We start from the raw sequence: 19,018 nt of genomic DNA on the forward strand, positions 1-19,018 counted from the left end.
CGTTCCGCCGGCTAAACGTCACCAAAGTGTGGTAACCAAGCGCACTGAGCCAAGTGTGGAGACATGGGACAGGCCCACACACACACACAGACACACACACACACACACACACACACACACACTGTGTCCCATGATGTGGACTTGATCACATGACGACTGTGTGAAGACAGAAGTGTGTTTGTTCCTGGTGGATCTGAGGCCGATCACTTCCTCCTCTTCAGTTATTGATTAGATGACCCTAACCCCCCCACCCCCCCACCCCCCCCAACCAACACACACACACACACACACACACACACACACACACACACACACACACACACACACACACACATTTTGGTGTTTCTGTGTATTACATCACTTCCTGTCTGAGAGCAGCAGCACTGTGTGTGTTTTTATTACTTGTGTTGACTCAAGATTCAGACAAAGAGTCAGAGTTGAGGGTTGTTTTCCCCGAGTTCTGCCTCTCAGGCAGCGCCTCCTCTCGGGCGGTGGCTCCGCCCACTGCCGTGTGGTTGGACAACAGCATTCCAACATGAAGAGGGTTAAAACCGATGGAGGCACGGGATTGGCTGAGCGGGTTGGAGGAAGGTCTCAGCCTGTGAGACGAAGCTCAGGGAGTTAAACCCCCAGAGCCTCAGGAGGATGAGGAGGATTAGAGCAGATTACAGAGCAGTTTATAACTGCACAGAAGAAGACACACACTCAACCACACACACTCAACCACACGGGCTGAACCTACTGGACCAACTGGACCAACTGAACCTACTGAACCTACTGGACCAACTGGACCAACTGGACCAACTGGACCAACTGGACCAACTGAACCAACTGGACCAACTGAACCTACTGGACCAACTGAACCAACTGGACCAACTGGATCAACTGGACCAACTGAATCAACTGAACCAACTGGACCAACTGGACCAACTGAACCAACTGGACCAACTGGATCAACTGGACCAACTGAATCAACTGAACCAACTGGACCAACTGGCTCAACTGGACCAACTGGATCAACTGGACCAACTGAATCAACTGAACCAACTGGACCAACTGGCTCAACTGGACCAACTGGATCAACTGGACCAACTGGACCACATGAGCTGGGACCAACTTGTCTGACTTTAATCTCAGTGGACTGAGAAGGGGGAGGGGGTTAAAGTGGACCTAACTGGGCTGAACTGGTCCTGACTGGTGAGAACTGGACCTAACTGGGCTGAACTGGTCCTGACTGGTGAGAACTGGTCCTGACTGGTGAGAACTGGTCTGGGGGACAGGAAGTGGGTCGATGGATGGTTTCCAGGCGTACGGGGCGGGGAAGGCGGGCGGAGCCTTTGACCCACTGACCTTCATCAGACAACCTCAGACTGTGGTGAGGATCCTCTGCTGGGTGAGTGTGATGATGTAATGATGATGTCACAGGTGTGTGCAGGTGTAGACTCACATTATTTCTGTGTTTGCTGGATGAGGACTACATTACCCATGAGCCTAAGCTGTTGTGTTGAACACTCTAGAGTCAAAACTCAACGGCTTCATTCTGGTTTGTGATTGGCTGTTTGTAGGAGTAATGCACCTTGGGAGTCATAGTTGACCCCTCCCAAGTTAAGTTAACACCAAGGGGGGGGGGAGTTGTGGGTTCTACAAGTGAAAACCACTTCCGCGTTCGAAAAACTGCAGTTCTCCGGCGGCCACTGGGGGCTGGGACCAGAAGAGACCAGTTCTCCATTGACCCCCGTGTTAAAATAGACTTTACAGCTTAAAATACTTTTTTTTTGGTCTCTACTGATAGTTTGCACCTCTTTGAACACTGTGGGGCTTAAAATTCGTACATAAATGGGGGCGTGGTTACGTTGAGTGACAGGTCCACGGACGGTTACCAACAGCTAGCTGGTTAGCTTAGCATTCAGTGGGCGGGTTCTGACCCGTAGAGTTACCGCCTCTCCTCCAAATATGGTAAGTAGACTCCCACTAATATCCAAGATGGCGCAGTTCAAATGTCCGTAGTAGGATCACAAAACAGACCCCTCCCCAAAACAGTGGGTGACGTCACTGTGCTACGTCCGTGCTTTATACCGTCTATGGTGAACACCGGTCCCCGATAGAGGGTCATCCCTATGTTCCCCGGGTCCAATGTTCCCCACTTTGTTTGGGACCGGGGAACATAGAACCCTTTTTCTAAAAAAGGGTCCTATGTTCCCGCTTTTTGTACCCATTTTTGTACCCATATCTGGAAGTGGAGTTGTGAGTGACCTGGCAGATTTTTGCCTATTTTTGAGTGAGAAGTTGAGTTGTGACTTTGAGTGAGAAGTGTAATTGTCCCATTGGTTGGGTTTAGGCAATGAAGAAAGGAGTTGGTTTAGTTTAGTAAAAAAGACCAGGTAGAGGCTAGACAGGCCAGATAGAGAGAGAGAGTCCATCGACCAGCAACAGTGGGGAACATAGGACCCTTTTTCTGAAAAAGGGTCCTATGTTCCCCGGTATGTTGTGGGGAACATAGGACCCTTTTTTCAAAAAGAGGGTCCTATATTCCCTGATCGGGGAACACAGGACCCGAGGAACATAGATACGCTTCCCCCTAGGGGAGCTGCTGGGCGGCCATCTTTGTTTTGAGTCACGTAGGCCCAATTCCAATCCGCCCCCTGAAGACTCAAGCCCTGAACCCTCACTGACTTAAGTGACGTCAGCTGTAAGTGACAGAGTGTGAGAGTGTGTGAGGGTCCAGATGCTGTAAACATGAATGGAACAGCACTTACCCACTCTCACCACACGTTACCTTGACAACAAAATGTTTTTAACTCCGCCCTTGGACCGATAATTTACTGTACTTTCAATATGCACAATGTGTGTGAGGGGAACGGACTCAAAACAAAATATTCCTGGATCAGATCTGATCAAATCATCATCAATAATCACAAACTGCACGTTAATACTGACAAGAAACTTACTCTTTTCTTTTTATTTATTTATTTTTTTTGGCTCCTGTCCATTAAAGGGCAACTTCGGTTTTTTTCAACCTGGGTCCTATTTTCATATGTTTTTATGTATATGTGAGTGATGGATAACATTTTTATTGAGGTCGCTCCAGTATTGAGCCCGGCCGGCAGCCGGCAGCCTAACTAACGCTCTTATATGGGGCAAGTGGCTCCCGTCAAAGTTCGCCGTATAAACGGTCATTTCTTTCAAACTGGCGGGCTCAGATAGTCACAATAAGTGTCCAGCAACATACTAGAGAGGAGAAGTGAATGAAATTGCCTTTACCTGTTGCTGGAGGTCGCTGTCACATTACCTCCACTCTGCCTGCAGCTGGTGTCTCCCATCTCGGGACTGCACTTTTCTTCAGATAAAGGTGCTTCGGATTTGGTCTCTTCTTTGACTGGCAGTAGTCATCTTGGTCAAAGTGGGCACTGCAGACCCTGTGATCGGCACGGCGCAGTGCATCGACAGGAGTGTTAGCATCCATTTGTAGCACAGCTAGCCATAACTTTAGCGTGTCCGTGTCGGAATAAGGGAGTCTGTGAAAGCTGCGCGAAGAGTAGCCCCTTTTGTTGGCACAATTCGGAAATGCGCACAGACGAACCATTGCTTCACAGTGTCTAACAGAAAAATCACTCGTGGCTTCACCAGGTCTTCACCTCAGGTCAATACGGTAGGCTACTGTTGCCAGGCAGACTAACTACTACGTACTAATCCCAACCGGTGTCTTATCGCGAGTTATAGCGAGATTTCAGAATGAGATTTCTCGCCTGTTGACAGACTCAGATCACAATAAACAGCGACCTCCAGCAACAGGTAAAGGCAATTTCATTCACTTCTCCTCTCTAGTATGTTGCTGGACACTTATTGTGACTATCTGAGCCCGCCAGTTTGAAAGAAATGACCGTTTATACGGCGAACTTTGACGGGAGCCACTTGCCCCATATAAGAGCGTTAGTTAGGCTGCAGGCTGTCTGCCGGCTGCCGGCCGGGCTCAATACTGGAGCGACCTCAATAAAAATGTTATCCATCACTCACATATACATAAAAACATATGAAAATAGGACCCAGGTTGAAAAAAACCGAAGTTGCCCTTTAACAATAAAGAGAGCGGCGGAGCTCTCTCTGACTACGTGTGGTAATTTACTTTTTTTTTTTAACACTCGCGTTCCAACGGCATCCCATGTGTTTGACTTCACAACGCTATGAACTGTGGGTAATTTTCTTGCCCAAAGTCAGCATCGGTGCTGACTTACGGTAAGGGGGCAGTAAGGGCTCATTCACTGACTCACTGACTTGATGATCTGACAACGGAACAGCCCTCACACACTCACAGACTTCCTGTGAACGCGCCTCTAAGTCAGTGAGTCCGTGAGGGGTAGGATTGGAATTGGGCCATTGTATTTGACTGATGCTGAGTCCACAGGATGCGTTGAGGAACAGCACTGTGCAACATTCATTGTTAGTGGTTTCACATTTGCAGGACTCTGTGCAGGTTCTGGTTCCCGAACCCAATCTTGAACGTTGACACGTTCAGACTGTTTGGAGGAGATTTGGACAAAGGCTGAATTTACAGAAAAGCTAGAAAGCAGAACAAGAAAGAACCAGTTGGATGAATTTATCTTTGGAGCTGAATAAAGTAAAGTAACTCTGAGCTTTGGACCTAATACTGAGTCCACTCCAACACCAGATCCTTCAGGAACTGGTCAAACTGATTAATCCAGGTGTGTGCCTAATCAGTTTGTCCAATAATGTGAAACAGGAAATGAAGGAGCAGCATTAAGTTCAGGAAGTAGTGGAGCTGTGCAAAGAGCCCATTCCAGCGGTGTCTGTCTCCGGCTCTCTCTCTCTCTCCTTGTTTCCCATTAAAACACCACAGTGACCAGTCAGGTGACCAGTCAGGTGACCAGTCAGGTGAGCAGGCCAATAGGTAAACACCTGTGTGGGCGGAGCCTGACTCCACATTCACGTCACACACAGTTTGTTAAATGGACTTGAAGAACTTTACACTATTGATCACATTCATGCTGAGCAGCAGCTTCCCACTGTGATTTGTCCATGTTCTCCAAGATTCAGCCAATCAGAAAGAGGAAAATACTGTTTGTTCTTAACTTTAATGAAATGATCCAATCAGCAGAGAGTCGGGGCTCGTGCATGCTGATTGGCTGCAGTGAGTGTGAAGCTGTTAGCCCTGCTAGCCTGTTAGCTATGCAACAGACCAGAGTGTGTGAATGTGTTGTTCCTGTGTGCGACTGACCCGATGATCAGCTGATGTTCCTTCACTCTCTGTTGCTATAGAAACAACATGTGAGCCTATCTGAAGCTCCCGTGACGCCTCTTTAAAACCACAGTGGACGTTTTCATACCTGTCCCAAAGCATGATGGGATATTGACTTTGGTGTTGCAACTTCTTCATAAATGTTCAAAGAATAGTTCATCCAAAGTTGAAATTTCCCTCATCATCTCCTCCCCCTCATGTGGACTAAGGGCTGGGAGAAGTTTCAGAGTCCTCCGTGGCTTCTCTGAGTTACAGGGGGTCTCGGCGTAGCAGTGCATGTCCATATGACGGTTGCAAATGGATACCAACTGTCTTCGTAACAAAAAGACACACCAAAAAACATCTCTCGCGAGATTTGGACGGACCAGGAAGAGGAGCTTCGAGAAGCTTCCGCTACAAAACAAGCTTGAATTATAGACTTATTTAATTGTTTTCGGAACAATTTCTCATGTTGGGGCTTCAGTACAAGAGGGACATTACATACAAGCAGCATGGAGGTATCTGGATGTTTTTTGGTGTGTCTTTTTGTTATGAAGACAGTTGGTATCCATTTGCAACCGTCATATAGACATGCACTGCTACGCCGAGACCCCCTGTAACTCAGAGAAGCCACGGAGGACTCTGAAACTTCTCCCAGCCCTTAGTCCACATGAGGGGGAGGAGATGACGAGGGACATTTCAACTTTGGATGAACTATTCTTTGAACATTTATAAAGAAGTTGCAACACCAAAGTCAATATCCCATCATGCTTTGGGACAGGTATGAAAACGTCCACTGTGGTTTTAAAGAGGCGTCACGGGAGCTTCAGATAGGCTCACATGTTGTTTCTTTAGCAACAGAGACAGAAGGAACATCAGCTGATCATCGGGTCAGTCGCACACAGGAACAACACATTCACACACTCTGGTCTGTTGCATAGCTAACAGGCTAACAGGGCTAACAGCTTCACACTCACTGCAGCCAATCAGCATGCACGAGCCCCCGACTCTCCCTCATGTGGACTAAGGGCTGGGAGAAGTTTCAGAGAGGAGGAATTGAAATTTCAATTTTGAGTGATCTATCCCTTTAAGTTCACAGTAAACAGCAGGTGTGTGTGTGTGTGTGTGTGTGTGTGTGTGTGTGTGTGTGTGTGTGTGTGTGTGTGTGTGTGTGTGTGTGTGTGTGTGTGTGTGTGTGTGTGTGTGTGAGTCATGAGACTGGTGTTAACATTCCTGAGGTTCAACACAAGACTTCTCAAACAAAACCTCACTGTTAAACGTTGCTGCTGCTCTGATTGGACAGTTTGGAGAGGAGAAGACTGCCCTGATTGGACGATTTAATGAATATGATTTACCCAGTGACATCACTCACAGTCAGTGACCTCATACAGACGCCCCCCCCCCCTCCCTCTCTGTCGTTGTCTTGGTTTTCGGCTCAGCTGTTTCAGAGCTAAAAGCCATGCTGTGATTGGCTGACAGAAGCCCACACAGTCTGACCTATAACAGCCTTCATCTCCACCTCAGCACTTGGATCCACTGCAGGAACAAGTGTAGGTTCAGTTTAGGAAAACAACATTTGTACAGAAGTTTTATGGCATTTTCATGGTTCTCAACATGGAACACGCGGCCGCTGGTCAGAAGAGAAAGAACAACATACGTCACATTTAAAGGGATAGTTCAACATTTTGGCAAATTGGCCCATTGCCATAATCGCTATAGTCATAGCAGTAGGTTCGTTACCTTTATTTGTCGGTGTAAGCTGTTTTTAGAACGGAGGAGCGGAGCGGCAGGCTGTTCAGAGCTACACTATGGAGGCTAATGGAATTTCTTGGTTTCCCTCATCAAACTCATCAAATACAAAATCCCAAAACTCCAAAACGCTTTCGTGGACAAGTTGTGAGCTGCACATTCACCACGCTATGAGATAATAATGGAACGTTACGAAACGGAGCCGTTTTCGAGGTAAATACAGAGTCTGCTTGCTGAAAAACTGTCCCTGAACGCAACGCGCATCAGCGGTTTTGCATGAATTTACCTCTAAAACAACTCTGTCTCGTAACGTTCCATTATTATCTCATAGCGTGGTGATTGTGCAGCTCACAACTTGTCCACGAAAGCGTTTTGGAGTTTTGGGATTTTGTATTTGATGAGTTTGATGAGGGAAACCAAGAAATTCCATTAGCCTCCATAGTGTAGCTCTGAACAGCCTGCCGCTCCGCTCCTCCGTTCTAAAAATAGCTTACACCGACAAATAAAGGTAACGAACCTACTGCTATGACTATAGGGATTATGGCAATGGGCCAATTTGCCAAAATGTTGAACTATCCCTTTAAGAAACAGCTAAAAACATGGTTCAGTCAAAACCAGCTCTGTCAACATTAAGGGTAATTTAATTTTATGTAATTTTTGCCTATCTTTCTTTTTATCTTATTTACAACAGTAGGCACTTTACTCCATGCACTTTATTCATAAAAATGAATAACTACGTTAACCACTTTATTCATAAAAATGAATAACTACGTTAACCACTTTATTCATAAAAATGAATAAAGTGTAAAAATTGCCAATATGCATTTTTTTTCTCCTTATTACTGTAAGATCAATCATTGAATCCACCAAGCACCAGAACCAGAGTGAAATACCAACAGGAGAATACTGCAGGGGATGCACATTTATAGGGGGGGGGGGGGGGGGGGGGGGGGGGGGGGGCGCTACCCACAAGTTAGAGTTAGGGTTAACCCTGTTGCTCATTCCATGAATGCATGATCCTTACAAGCTGTAAAAGAGACTAATCAGGCTTTCCAACAACACACAATACATCACTAACTGGCACTATTAAAAGGGCAGTTTTTATTCATCATTAATTTATTCCCATATTAAATGGCTGCGACGGCCACTAGAGGGCTCTTTTGTGGTGGCCCAATATCCAGATTTGTTTGAAACATATTCACCAAGACATCTACCAGATTTATCACAAAATGAACGAGTGTTGTGATATATTGAGCTAATCCGCCCCACTACTTTAATATCTCACCGCTTTGGTTCCTTCTGACTGATGCAGGTGTATTGTATTATTGTTTTGTCTTTGTCTAATTGTAATTTTATTTATGGACCATGGGACTGCAGATGGAAACTAGAGAATGCATTTCCTGAAGGAAATACGGGTGAATGCTGAAAGCTGGAAGCTGAATGAGCTGAATAAATTGTTGAAACAATGCTGAATTAAGAGAAGAAACTGAAGAAGCAATCTTGAAGAGATGAAAAAATATGAAGAATATGAAATGGTTGGAAATTACTTGAATTGTTGAAAATCAGTATGAAGAAATTGAAAGTCTGAAGTCTACTCAAATATATTTAAAACTGACAGCTTGAAAACATTTTTGAACCATTACTAATGCACTTTGCTCTTGTGCAAAATCTGGCATATTTACAACAAATTATTATTTTTTGTATGTTCATGAATATGCAGAGTCCCATTACAAATAAACTAATGAATGAATGAATGATTGTTAGCATTGAGCTAATGTTCTCCTTTGTTGTCAGATCTTCTCCATTGTGATCCTGGGCTGCGTCGCTAACGAGGGGTACATTAACCGGCCCGAGGAGGTGGAGGAGTACTGCATCTTCAACCGCAACCAGAACGCTTGCAACTATGCTGTTGCCATGGGAACGCTGTGTTTTCTCTGCAGCGCTGCTTTCCTAGCGCTGGACGTTTATTTCCCACAAATCAGCGGCGTGAAGGACAGGAAGAAGGCCGTCATGGCCGACATCGGAGTCTCAGGTGAGACCTTTACATAACCACAGTGTGTACTCTGTGTTCTCTGAGTGTAGTAACGACCCGTGTACTGTGTGTACTGTGTGTACTCTGCAGCCTTCTGGTCTCTGGTCTGGTTCGTGGGCTTCTGCTTCCTGGCCAACCAGTGGCAGGTCTCTAAAGAGGAGGACAACCCTCTGGACGAAGGAGCCGACGCTGCTCGAGCTGCCGTCGTCTTCTCCTTCTTCTCTGTCTTCACCTGGGTGAGTATCACAACCACCACCTGACCTCACCCTGATAAACCCTGACCACGACTCGACAGCAGCTCTAAAAAACAACCACAACCACCACCTGACCTCACCCTGATAAACCCTGACCACGACTCGACAGCAGCTCTAAAAAACAACCACAACCATCACCTGACCTCACCCTGATAAACCCTGACCACGACTCGACAGCAGCTCTAAAAACAACAACCACAACCATCACCTGAGCATGACTCAACAGTCTGTTCTCTAACCGTCTCTAACTGGGTTTCCATCCAAATGGATCGTATTTAAGAGCGGATTTTGTGAAAATGCGCAAAAAGCAAATGAGAATTTATGACCGTTTCCATTCATTAGTGTTTTGCAATTATTGGGAGAGGAGGAGTGGTGCGCCGTGAGATTACGTCATAAGAGAGAATGTATCCATGACAACAGCTGACACTCAGCTGACACTCAGCATCATGGACAATTTACGTACTTTCCGGACTATAGACGCACCTGTATAAGCCGCACCAGCTACATGTTAAAAGAAAATACTGTACATATCGGCTGCACTTCAGGTTTTCATGTTGTAACATGAGATATTTACACAGAGAGACAGTAGAACTGTGACAGTCTGTTCTGGTGACGCTCCTCTCCTCCATGTGCATCTGTTTACATACAAAGCCGGTGAAACATCAATACGGAGCGGTGGAAAACGTTACATAACATATACGATGTTACGGCGTGTGTTTGTATCGTCTTAACCGTCATAAACTAAACCCACAAACTCTTCACCCACAAACTCTGCCTCACACATTCACATCATCTGTTTCCATCACAAAAAGTCACATTTTCATTTAATCGATACACTGACAAATCCACCGCCCCCAAAGTGTAAAAACTTTGATGCGCATTTACTGCCTTTTTTCGAATTTCTGGCGTTTCCATCCAAGTATTTATTCGTAATTTTTGAAAATGTGAATAAAAGAAGGTGGATGGAAACACAACTAATGTTCTCTTACAGTCAGTTCTCGACTCCTAATAATTTGAAACTTGTTGGAGATTAAAATGTTCATCCAAAGGTCTTAAACGTGGTTATTTCTCTTTCTTTGTTTTTTGTGTGTTTGTGTTGTTGTGAAAAATGTGTGTTGTGTATCTTTGTGTGTTGTTGTTGTTGTTGTTGTTGTTGTTGTTGTTGTTGTTGTGTAGGGAGGTCTCACTCTGCTGTCGTTGGAGCGTCTGAAGAGAGTCTCATTCGAAGAAGAATACAACAAACTATTCAGCCCTCCACTTGCCTGAAACACACACACACACACGCACACACGCACGCACACACACACACACACACACACACACACACACACACACACACACACACACACACACACACACACACACACACACACACACTCCTAACTTCTCTTCTCTCCAGCTGCTGTGTCTCAGTGTGAATCCTTCCATGTAGTTTACTATCGACTCTCTGTTCTTACGTCATAGTGGGTGAGTTTCTACAGTCACTCACTACGTTTACATGACACTTGAAAAAAACAAATTATTGCCTTAATCCGACTAGAACTGGACAACTGAAGTGCAGGTAAACACCTTAGTCCGACTGGAATCAGAGTTGGATTTGATTAAGACACCCAGATAATGCGATTGGAATTTGATTTTCTCCGTCATGTAAACACCTTAGTCGGAGTAGAACTGGACAATGCATGTGCGCTGCTCCACAACAGTAGAGACGGCACCAAGTGGAGCAGAGAAGCCGCCTGAACCCGGCAAAGTAAAGAAAAAAACCCAACGTCAGCACCGATTCAATGCATTTCACACAGCGCCACCAGCAAGAGGGTTTTATTTTAAAAAAGAGAGAGAGAGGAAAAAGGAAGCCCGTATCCTATTCTCAGCGCGAATCCGGCCCAGACTGGTGCGTCTGGTCAGGAACTGCAGTTGAGAATTTATTATTAAGCTACTAAGTTGTTTATATTCAGTTTTTTATGAAGTGACAGAGAAGTCAACAGGACAGGCGGCGTATTAACCTGCTGAAACAACGGGTGACGCCGCATGAGGGGGCGATGGACCCGTCAGTTATTCGGTTTTCTCAGTTGCATGTAAACTGAGACAAGGACAGAAGTCCGACTTTACGCCAAAATCGAATTTTGAGCCGAGCTGGATGAAGCTGCATGTAAACGTACTGACTGTCTCAGATCTAATCCTGTCGTTGTGAACGGTTGACAACATCTTCTTTTTTGTGGACGCTCCTGTCGCCCGTCAACACATCTACCGGCTCGTTCTGTTTGTCATTTCAGCCGTTAGGAATGCCTTACTTCATTTTATTTTTTGTCTCGTGTGCGCCACCTGTTTAACGCGAGGTGGAGGTAATGCAGCCGCCACATCAGCGTCAGTCGGCTTCTCTTACTCGGCAGAAAACATTGGCATTGGCCTTCTGGTCTGTTGATTTACATGCTGTTATATCCCGCTACGTAGCCAAGACGGCGTGTGAAGTGTCCATCGTTGCACACTCGACTCTTAGGCCGTTATGAGAGAAACCATCCTGGTTCTCACACCGTGTTTTAACACACCGAGACACACTTACACACTCAAAACAGTTAGTGTAATGCTGCGTTCACAACAACTCCAAGGGTCGGGATTCCCAACTCAGAAATTTCCGACTTCCGACATCATTGCGTTCACGCTGCAGGAACTCGGGAGAAAAAAAAACCTGGCTACCTGAAGGAAGTTTGTCGTATTGTGGCTCACAGCTGAATAGTAAAAATCACTGCAGCAGTAAATGATGTTTATTCTGGAGGAGAGGAGACGCTGCAGATGAGTGCACATAGAATGTTACAGCCTTGATAACAGTTAAACCTTATTTCCATCACATACGAGGAAACACAACTTCACACCATACAACAATCACAGCTTAATATAAACGTATTTCATAGAAGCATCTGCAATAATACACAAAAATATATGCATTCAAACCTCAACAAAGAACTTCAAATGTCTAAATTCTCTCCGTTTAAGACGAGGGCATGACGCCATGTTTTGATGTTGTCGTGACGTCAAGTCAGAAAGTCGGAGCTCTGATTTGATACCCGAGTTTCCCACCTGTAATTTCAGAGTTCGACGCCGTTCAACTCATTTTTTACAACTCGGAGCTCAACTCTTTTTTTCCGACTTCCGCGTTGTCTTGAACGCAGCTTAAGTACGGAAGAATTCAAGTTGAGACACAGCAAAGGATTGTTCAGTCTGGACTCTGATTGGTTTATCTAAGTGTCTGTCAAGTGCCTTCCTGTTGCCATGGTGATAAAGTGACACTAGTTTCATCCTCAGATGTTGCAGCTGAAAACCTCACGTTGTTCCTGTGATGTCGTGATGTTTGATGATGTCGTAGTGTAAAGATTAAAGACATGAACAGTTGACTGTGTGTGTGTGTGTGTGTGTGTGCGTGTGTGTGTGTGTGTGTGTGTGTGTGTGTGAGTGTATGCTGCCCTCTGCTGACTCTGTGAGGTCACTGCAGTCTTCATTATGTTTTAAGTTTTTAAGACACATTATAATGAAAAACTAATGTATTAAAGGGGACATATTATGCAAAACTCACTTTTTCATAGCTTTAGTGTGTATTTGCCTCCTCACCTGTTAAATGTAAGTTTTGAAAACTACGTCAACATTTTGTAAACTGCCATAGTCAGAAAATGTGTCTCTTAACAAGCCGTTTTAATTTCACCCGGGTTATTACATCACAAGCCGGGTGATTTAAATATTCAAGCCCTCGCTCCCGTGGTTACCATGGTTACCTCAGCTACCAGAGCTAAGCTTCTAAACCGACCGTTTAGAGCAGGGCTGTGAAACTGGTGTGTAGAGAACCAGCTGTTTTTCTGACCAAAGCACGTTACTAATGGCGCATTTCCACTAGCACGGTTCGGCTCGGTACTAGCACGCAGTACCTGCAACCGGGTACATTTTTGGTATCACCTCAGCCCTGGTTCCAAGCGAGCCGAAGCGTTACTAAAACGTGACGTCAGCCGAATGCCTTCCACTGATTGGCCGATGAGTGTCGTCACTGGAAGCGACGACCGACAACAGAAATGTTCCTGCTGAAGCCTGAAGCCTGTTATTACCAGAGAATTTCTAATATTTAGACTGGCTCTGTTATTACGTGACTTTATTAAGTTTTAATATTTTTTCATGCGAGAAAGTAACTGTTTAGATCCCCATGTGCGGTTAGTTTATCCAAACGACGGCTGTTTAGAAGTTTGCCCCGATGTTTTTCGGAGAAGTGAAGCTCCAGGTCCGAGCAGCGACCGCGACATCACAGAGGCAGCAGCCCGGCTCCTGACGTGCTCCGCCGGCCAGCCTACCACCGTCACCCCGAGGAGAACAGACCGCTAATTAACTTCCCCGATGGCTTTTAGAGGTTTACCACCGGCTGGTTAAACTCTTAAATGTTGGTCTCATTGATGAAATCTAACAATTGTGGCTGTAGCAGAAGTTTGTTTGTGATTAGACAGAAGAGCAGCACTGCCTTAGGGTCTGTACGCACAGAAAACACCACATTTACATCAATAAATAAATGTTTTACAATGAACCAGGCCGATCTCAGAGCTGGTAGACTCTCCGGTAAGGCATATTGAACGGTTAAATGCCGTTAACGGGACGAGAGCAGTCAAAACGGCGGTTTAAAGCTAGCTACAGCGAGGGTAGGTTCACTTCCTGTTTACAAAGTAAAAGCACCAATTCTATCGTAATGTCTTTCCTTATGATAAAAGGCAACGGGTATTTTATTTTGTGAAAATAACCGGAAGTGCGTTGCTCACTACGGCTAGCTTTAGTAACGCCGACTTCGTTGAAACAAAATTGTAAACAGCTGGTATTTTGTCAGATTTTCAACACGTTGTGGATCTAAACGACTACTTTCTCGCCTGAAAATGTTTCAAATGTTGCTAAAGTTATATATTTACAGAGTTTAGAGCGTTGCTCGGCGACGTGTAAATGACGTCACGGCGGCACTAGTGATACTCAGTTGTAATGGAAACACAACCAAACCGAGCCGACCCGTGCCGTGCCGAGCCGTATCGAGCCGAGCCGTGCTAGTGGAAATGCACCATAACATTACTGTTAGACATCAATGTACCAGGTCAAGAAGCAGAGATGAGCAGAATCTGTCCCCTTTAAAATCAGATTCACAGATGAATTACTCATTGACATGTATTTATGTGTTTCTGTGACAGCCAACAAGATGCTGAAGTTAGAATCGACCAATCATCCAAATAAAAAAAGTCTATATGGTCTATGTGTTGTTGTTTTAGCCGAGTACTTGTTGTTGTTCTACTTGTTGTTGCCAGGGTCGACAGTCGTGTCCCGTGTCACTGAGGAACTTTGGTGAATCTCTGCTATTAACGATAGAAACACTTTTATTCCTGTTTCTACTAGTTCTACTTTCCTGCTGTGTTGGTTGGCTGAAGTCACTTCCTGGTTGGGGGACGCAGAGCTGAACTGTGATTGGCCCAGATAAAACTAGTGTCTGAGGACCCTTCAGGTAGAAACTGTGGCGGCAGCGTCAGGTGGTGAAGACGGACGTCGACCAGTTGAAGCAGCGGCAGACAAGAAGCTGTGACGTCGTCATCGTCCCGTGTGTTAATAAATAAAGTTTTGTGTTTTGAATCTGTGCAGGCGGTGCAGGCGCTGCTCGGTCTGCACCGGTTCAAACAGGGCGCCGACTCCGTGACCTTCAGTCAGGACTACGTAGACCCCGACCAGCTGAACCCCCCCGAGGCCACGCCCACTGAAGAGTAGAGGCCACGCCCACTGAAGAGTAGAGGCCACGCCCACTGACGAGTAGAGGCCACGCCCACCCACACGACGGCGAGCAGGCGGCCTAGCTGGGCCAGCGATGCACTCTGGGTAGCAGCCAATCAGAGTCCAAAACACAGGAGAGGAATTACATGAGCACAGGCGGAGTAATGTTAGCATGTTAGCATGTTAGCACAACACGGGTTTGGTAGCCGTAGGTAGAGCACTGTAATAGGAGCGTAAGGACACCACCATTGACTCCCGTGGTAAGGGTTTAAGGGTTTAAGAGTTTAAGGGTTTAAGGGTTTAAGGGTTTTGCGCCCCTAGTGGCAGGATGTGGGTATTGCAGCAGAGCCCAGAAAACCCATTCACTCCAATGTATGTGTGTTGCCCACTTGCTGGTAAATTGATGAAAACGGCCGTGTTTTTGTTTTTAGGTGTCTTGGTCATATCAGATTATACTTATAATTTGTTTATTACAAAATGTAGATTGAAACATTCATGTAGACAACTGTTTTTTTTTTTGTTTTTGTTTTTTTACTCGCCTATGTGTTAAAGTAGAAGTGAGCGATCCGGTGGTTTTGTGTAACTTCCTGTCAGCAGATGGAGTTATCAGCCCCCGCCCTCGTCATGGATCTATTGGTCCTCGTCCCTACGTCACCACATTCAGGCGCATCCCTTGGCTGCACACACAGAGAGGACTGCCCCTTTATGCCGTTCTCTCTCCTCATTGGATAAAGGTTGTAGGATACAAGGAAAGTTTTCTCCTGGGCTCAGAGCAGAGCAGAGTGACTGACAGACCCGTGTTTCAGACCAAACACTCTATAGAAGTGATTGCTGTCGGAAGATACAACTATTTAAGACTTATATTAACACAAACATTCACCTTACTTCTGCTTTAATGTTTATCTGTAAAGGATCCTCAATGATGCTATTAACGTGGGTGATCTATAAATGTCCTTAAATTATTGAAAACACCACACTGCTCATTCACCAACAATGCAGAGATGTCAGTTCTTTTGCAAAACCCATATTCCTCCACCAGGAGGCGCTGCCATTGGACCAATGCTGTCACTACTCTCTTTTACAGAGCTCTAGCTGTAGTCAGGCAGGTCATGTGGTTATTGTAGGGGAAACGACAGCATCACTTCCACCAATAAGGGACGGCTTTAGCGTCATGTGATCGGTATCATGTGAACCCACCCCCTCCCTGACCGTGCAAGTGAATCTGCATCACTGTGTGAAGGAGTGTGTGGGTTACAGCAGAAAAACAACATCATTGTAGGTCAGAATCTCTTGGAGCAAAGTCTGTGATTGGTTTAGTTTGGCTCAGGTAACTGTTGTTTAAGATGAAAGAGCAGGTTGTCAGGTAAAATATGAGTCATTTCAAACTCTGACTGACAGGGATGACCTTTATCTTTCTTGTTTTATTAAAGGGATGGTTCAACATTTAGTCAAATTGGCCCATTGCCATAACCCCTATAGTCATAGCACAGGGGTGGGCAATTATTTTTTCCAGAGGGCCACACTGACTCTGATAAAGTGAGTGAAGGGCCACACGATTCGAAATCAAATTGAAACATCAAATATTTATTGCTGAATTATATATAATTATATATTAGCCCATATAACTACATATGGGCTACACAATTCCACGCTATCTCCAAACATAGTACTTCTGGGCGATTTCAATATCCATATGGACAACATCAGTAACACTCTCACCAGGAATTTTTCATCTTGCATTGACAGCTTTGGACTTCAGCAATTTATCAACTTCCCCACACATTCAAAAGGTCACACTCTGGATTTAATATGCTGCTCTGGTCTCTCTCCTGTCAACTGTCACGCAACTTCCCTCCCCTTTTCTGATCACATGCTGGTATCCTTCAATGTTAACCTTACACTTTCCAAGCTCAATCCCCCACGTACTATCTCTTTCCGTAATATCAAGGACATCAATCTGGACATCCTCTCAGCGAGCATCAACTCCCTCCCCAATGCTGATAGTTTTTCCACCCCTGATGAACTGGTACTCCACTACAACAACAATCTCCATAACCTCCTGGACAATTTTGCCCCGCTTAAAACCAGATCTGTCAATTTTACACGCTCCGCCCCATGGTTCACCCCAGCCCTCAGACAACTCAAATCCAAAGGACGCCAACTGGAACGCCTCTACAATAAGACTGGTCTCACCGTTCACAAGGATATCTTCCTCAACCATATTCTCCACTATAAGAACTGTATCTCACAAGCCAAATCCACCTACTACTCCAGTTTAATCGATGCAAACGAAGGTAACTCTAAGACTCTGTTCTCACTTCTCAGCAAGATTACTCATCGCCCCGACTGTCTCCCCCCACAGATGTATTCCACTGCCTTCTGTAACTCCCTTCTATCCTTTTTCACAACCAAAATCCATGATATCCATCAACAACTTGTTCCCAGCTTCTCTCAAAATCCACCTTCCATATTCCCCTCTCTGTCCCTCCCTCCTCCTCAGTCACTCTCAGCATTTGTTCTGCCATCAGTCTCTGACATTACTCATTTGATTAAAAAATCCAAACCATCTTCCTGCCAGTTAGACCCCCTCCCAACTTCTCTTGTCAAAGCCACCGCTCCCTCCCTTGCCCCTCACATCACGCACATAATCCACTCTTCTCTCTCCACTGGAATTGTTCCCTCACCCCTCAAAACAGCTGCTGTCACCCCAATACTCAAGAAACCTGGTGCAGACCCGAATGATCTCAATAACCTCCGTCCAATCTCCAATCTTCCATTTCTTTCCAAGATCCTTGAAAAAACTGTTGCCTCTCAGCTCCACTCCCACCTATCTCACAATAATCTTTTTGAACAATTCCAGTCCGGTTTTCGCCCACTCCACAGCACTGAAACAGCACTCCTCAAAATCTCCAATGATCTTCTCCTGGCAGCTGACTCTGGTCTCCTATCCATTCTCATCCTGCTTGACTTGAGCTCGGCCTTCGACACCATCTCTCACACCATCCTCCTGGACAGACTCCTCTCTATCGGCATCACTCACACTCCTCTCAACTGGTTCAAATCCTACCTCTCCGGACGCTCTCAGTTTATCCAACTAAGCTCTTTCACATCACAACCACTCCCACTAACCTCAGGCGTACCCCAGGGCTCAGTCCTGGGGCCCCTACTCTTCATCATTTACCTTCTCCCCCTTGGTCACATCTTCCGGAAACATCACATTATCTTCCACTGCTACGCAGATGACACCCAGCTCCATATCTCCACCAAACCGGACTCCACCCTCCCACCTCCCTCGCTCACCGACTGCCTCCTTGAAATAAAATCCTGGTTTTCATCCAACTTTCTGAAACTAAATAGTAACAAGACAGAAATTTTACTCATTGGCACCAAACTCACCTTATCCAAATCTCCCAGCTTCACCCTATCCATCGACAACTGTCCCATTTCTCCTTCCCCCCAGGTCAAGAGCCTTGGTGTCATCCTCGATAGCACATTGTCCTATTCATCCCACATCAGCAACATAACCCGGTCCGCTTACTTCCATCTACGCAACATCAACCGCCTCCGCCCCTCTCTTAGCCCCCACACAGCTGCCATCCTGGTCCACAGTCTTGTCACCTCCCGGCTCGATTACTGCAACTCACTTCTGTTTGGACTGCCCCAAAAATCCATCCACAAACTACAACTTGTACAGAACTCCGCAGCCCGCGTTATCACAAGGACCCCATCCACCCATCACATCACACCCACCTTGCAGCAGCTCCATTGGCTCCCCATCACCTACCGTATCCAGTATAAGATTCTACTCCTCACTTTCAAGGCCATCCACAACCTCGCCCCTCCTTACCTTTCTGACCTCCTCCACATCCCCACACCTGCTCGCACAGTTAGATCCTCTTCTTCCATTCACCTCTCTGTTCCCCCCGCTCGCCTGGCCACCATGGGGAGCAGAGCATTCAGCCGCTCTGCTCCCCAGCTCTGGAA

General features: G+C 45.8%; 1 protein-coding gene across 1 annotated transcript; it reads left to right on the forward strand.

Annotated features, from left to right (window-relative positions):
- Nucleotides 1-1,291: 1,291 nt before the first annotated feature.
- syngr1a (synaptogyrin 1a) lies at nt 1,292-15,031 on the forward strand (the record flags this gene model as incomplete). Its single annotated transcript, XM_083976909.1, has 4 exons — nt 1,292-1,393; nt 8,777-9,014; nt 9,105-9,250; nt 14,909-15,031. The coding sequence occupies 4 exons, from the start codon at nt 1,292-1,294 to the stop codon at nt 15,029-15,031; spliced, it is 609 nt and encodes a 202-aa protein (XP_083833035.1).
- Nucleotides 15,032-19,018: the final 3,987 nt, after the last annotated feature.

Source organism: Trachurus trachurus, assembly GCF_905171665.1.
Source record: "Trachurus trachurus genome assembly, chromosome: 8".
Classification (NCBI taxonomy): Eukaryota; Metazoa; Chordata; class Actinopteri; order Carangiformes; family Carangidae; genus Trachurus; species Trachurus trachurus.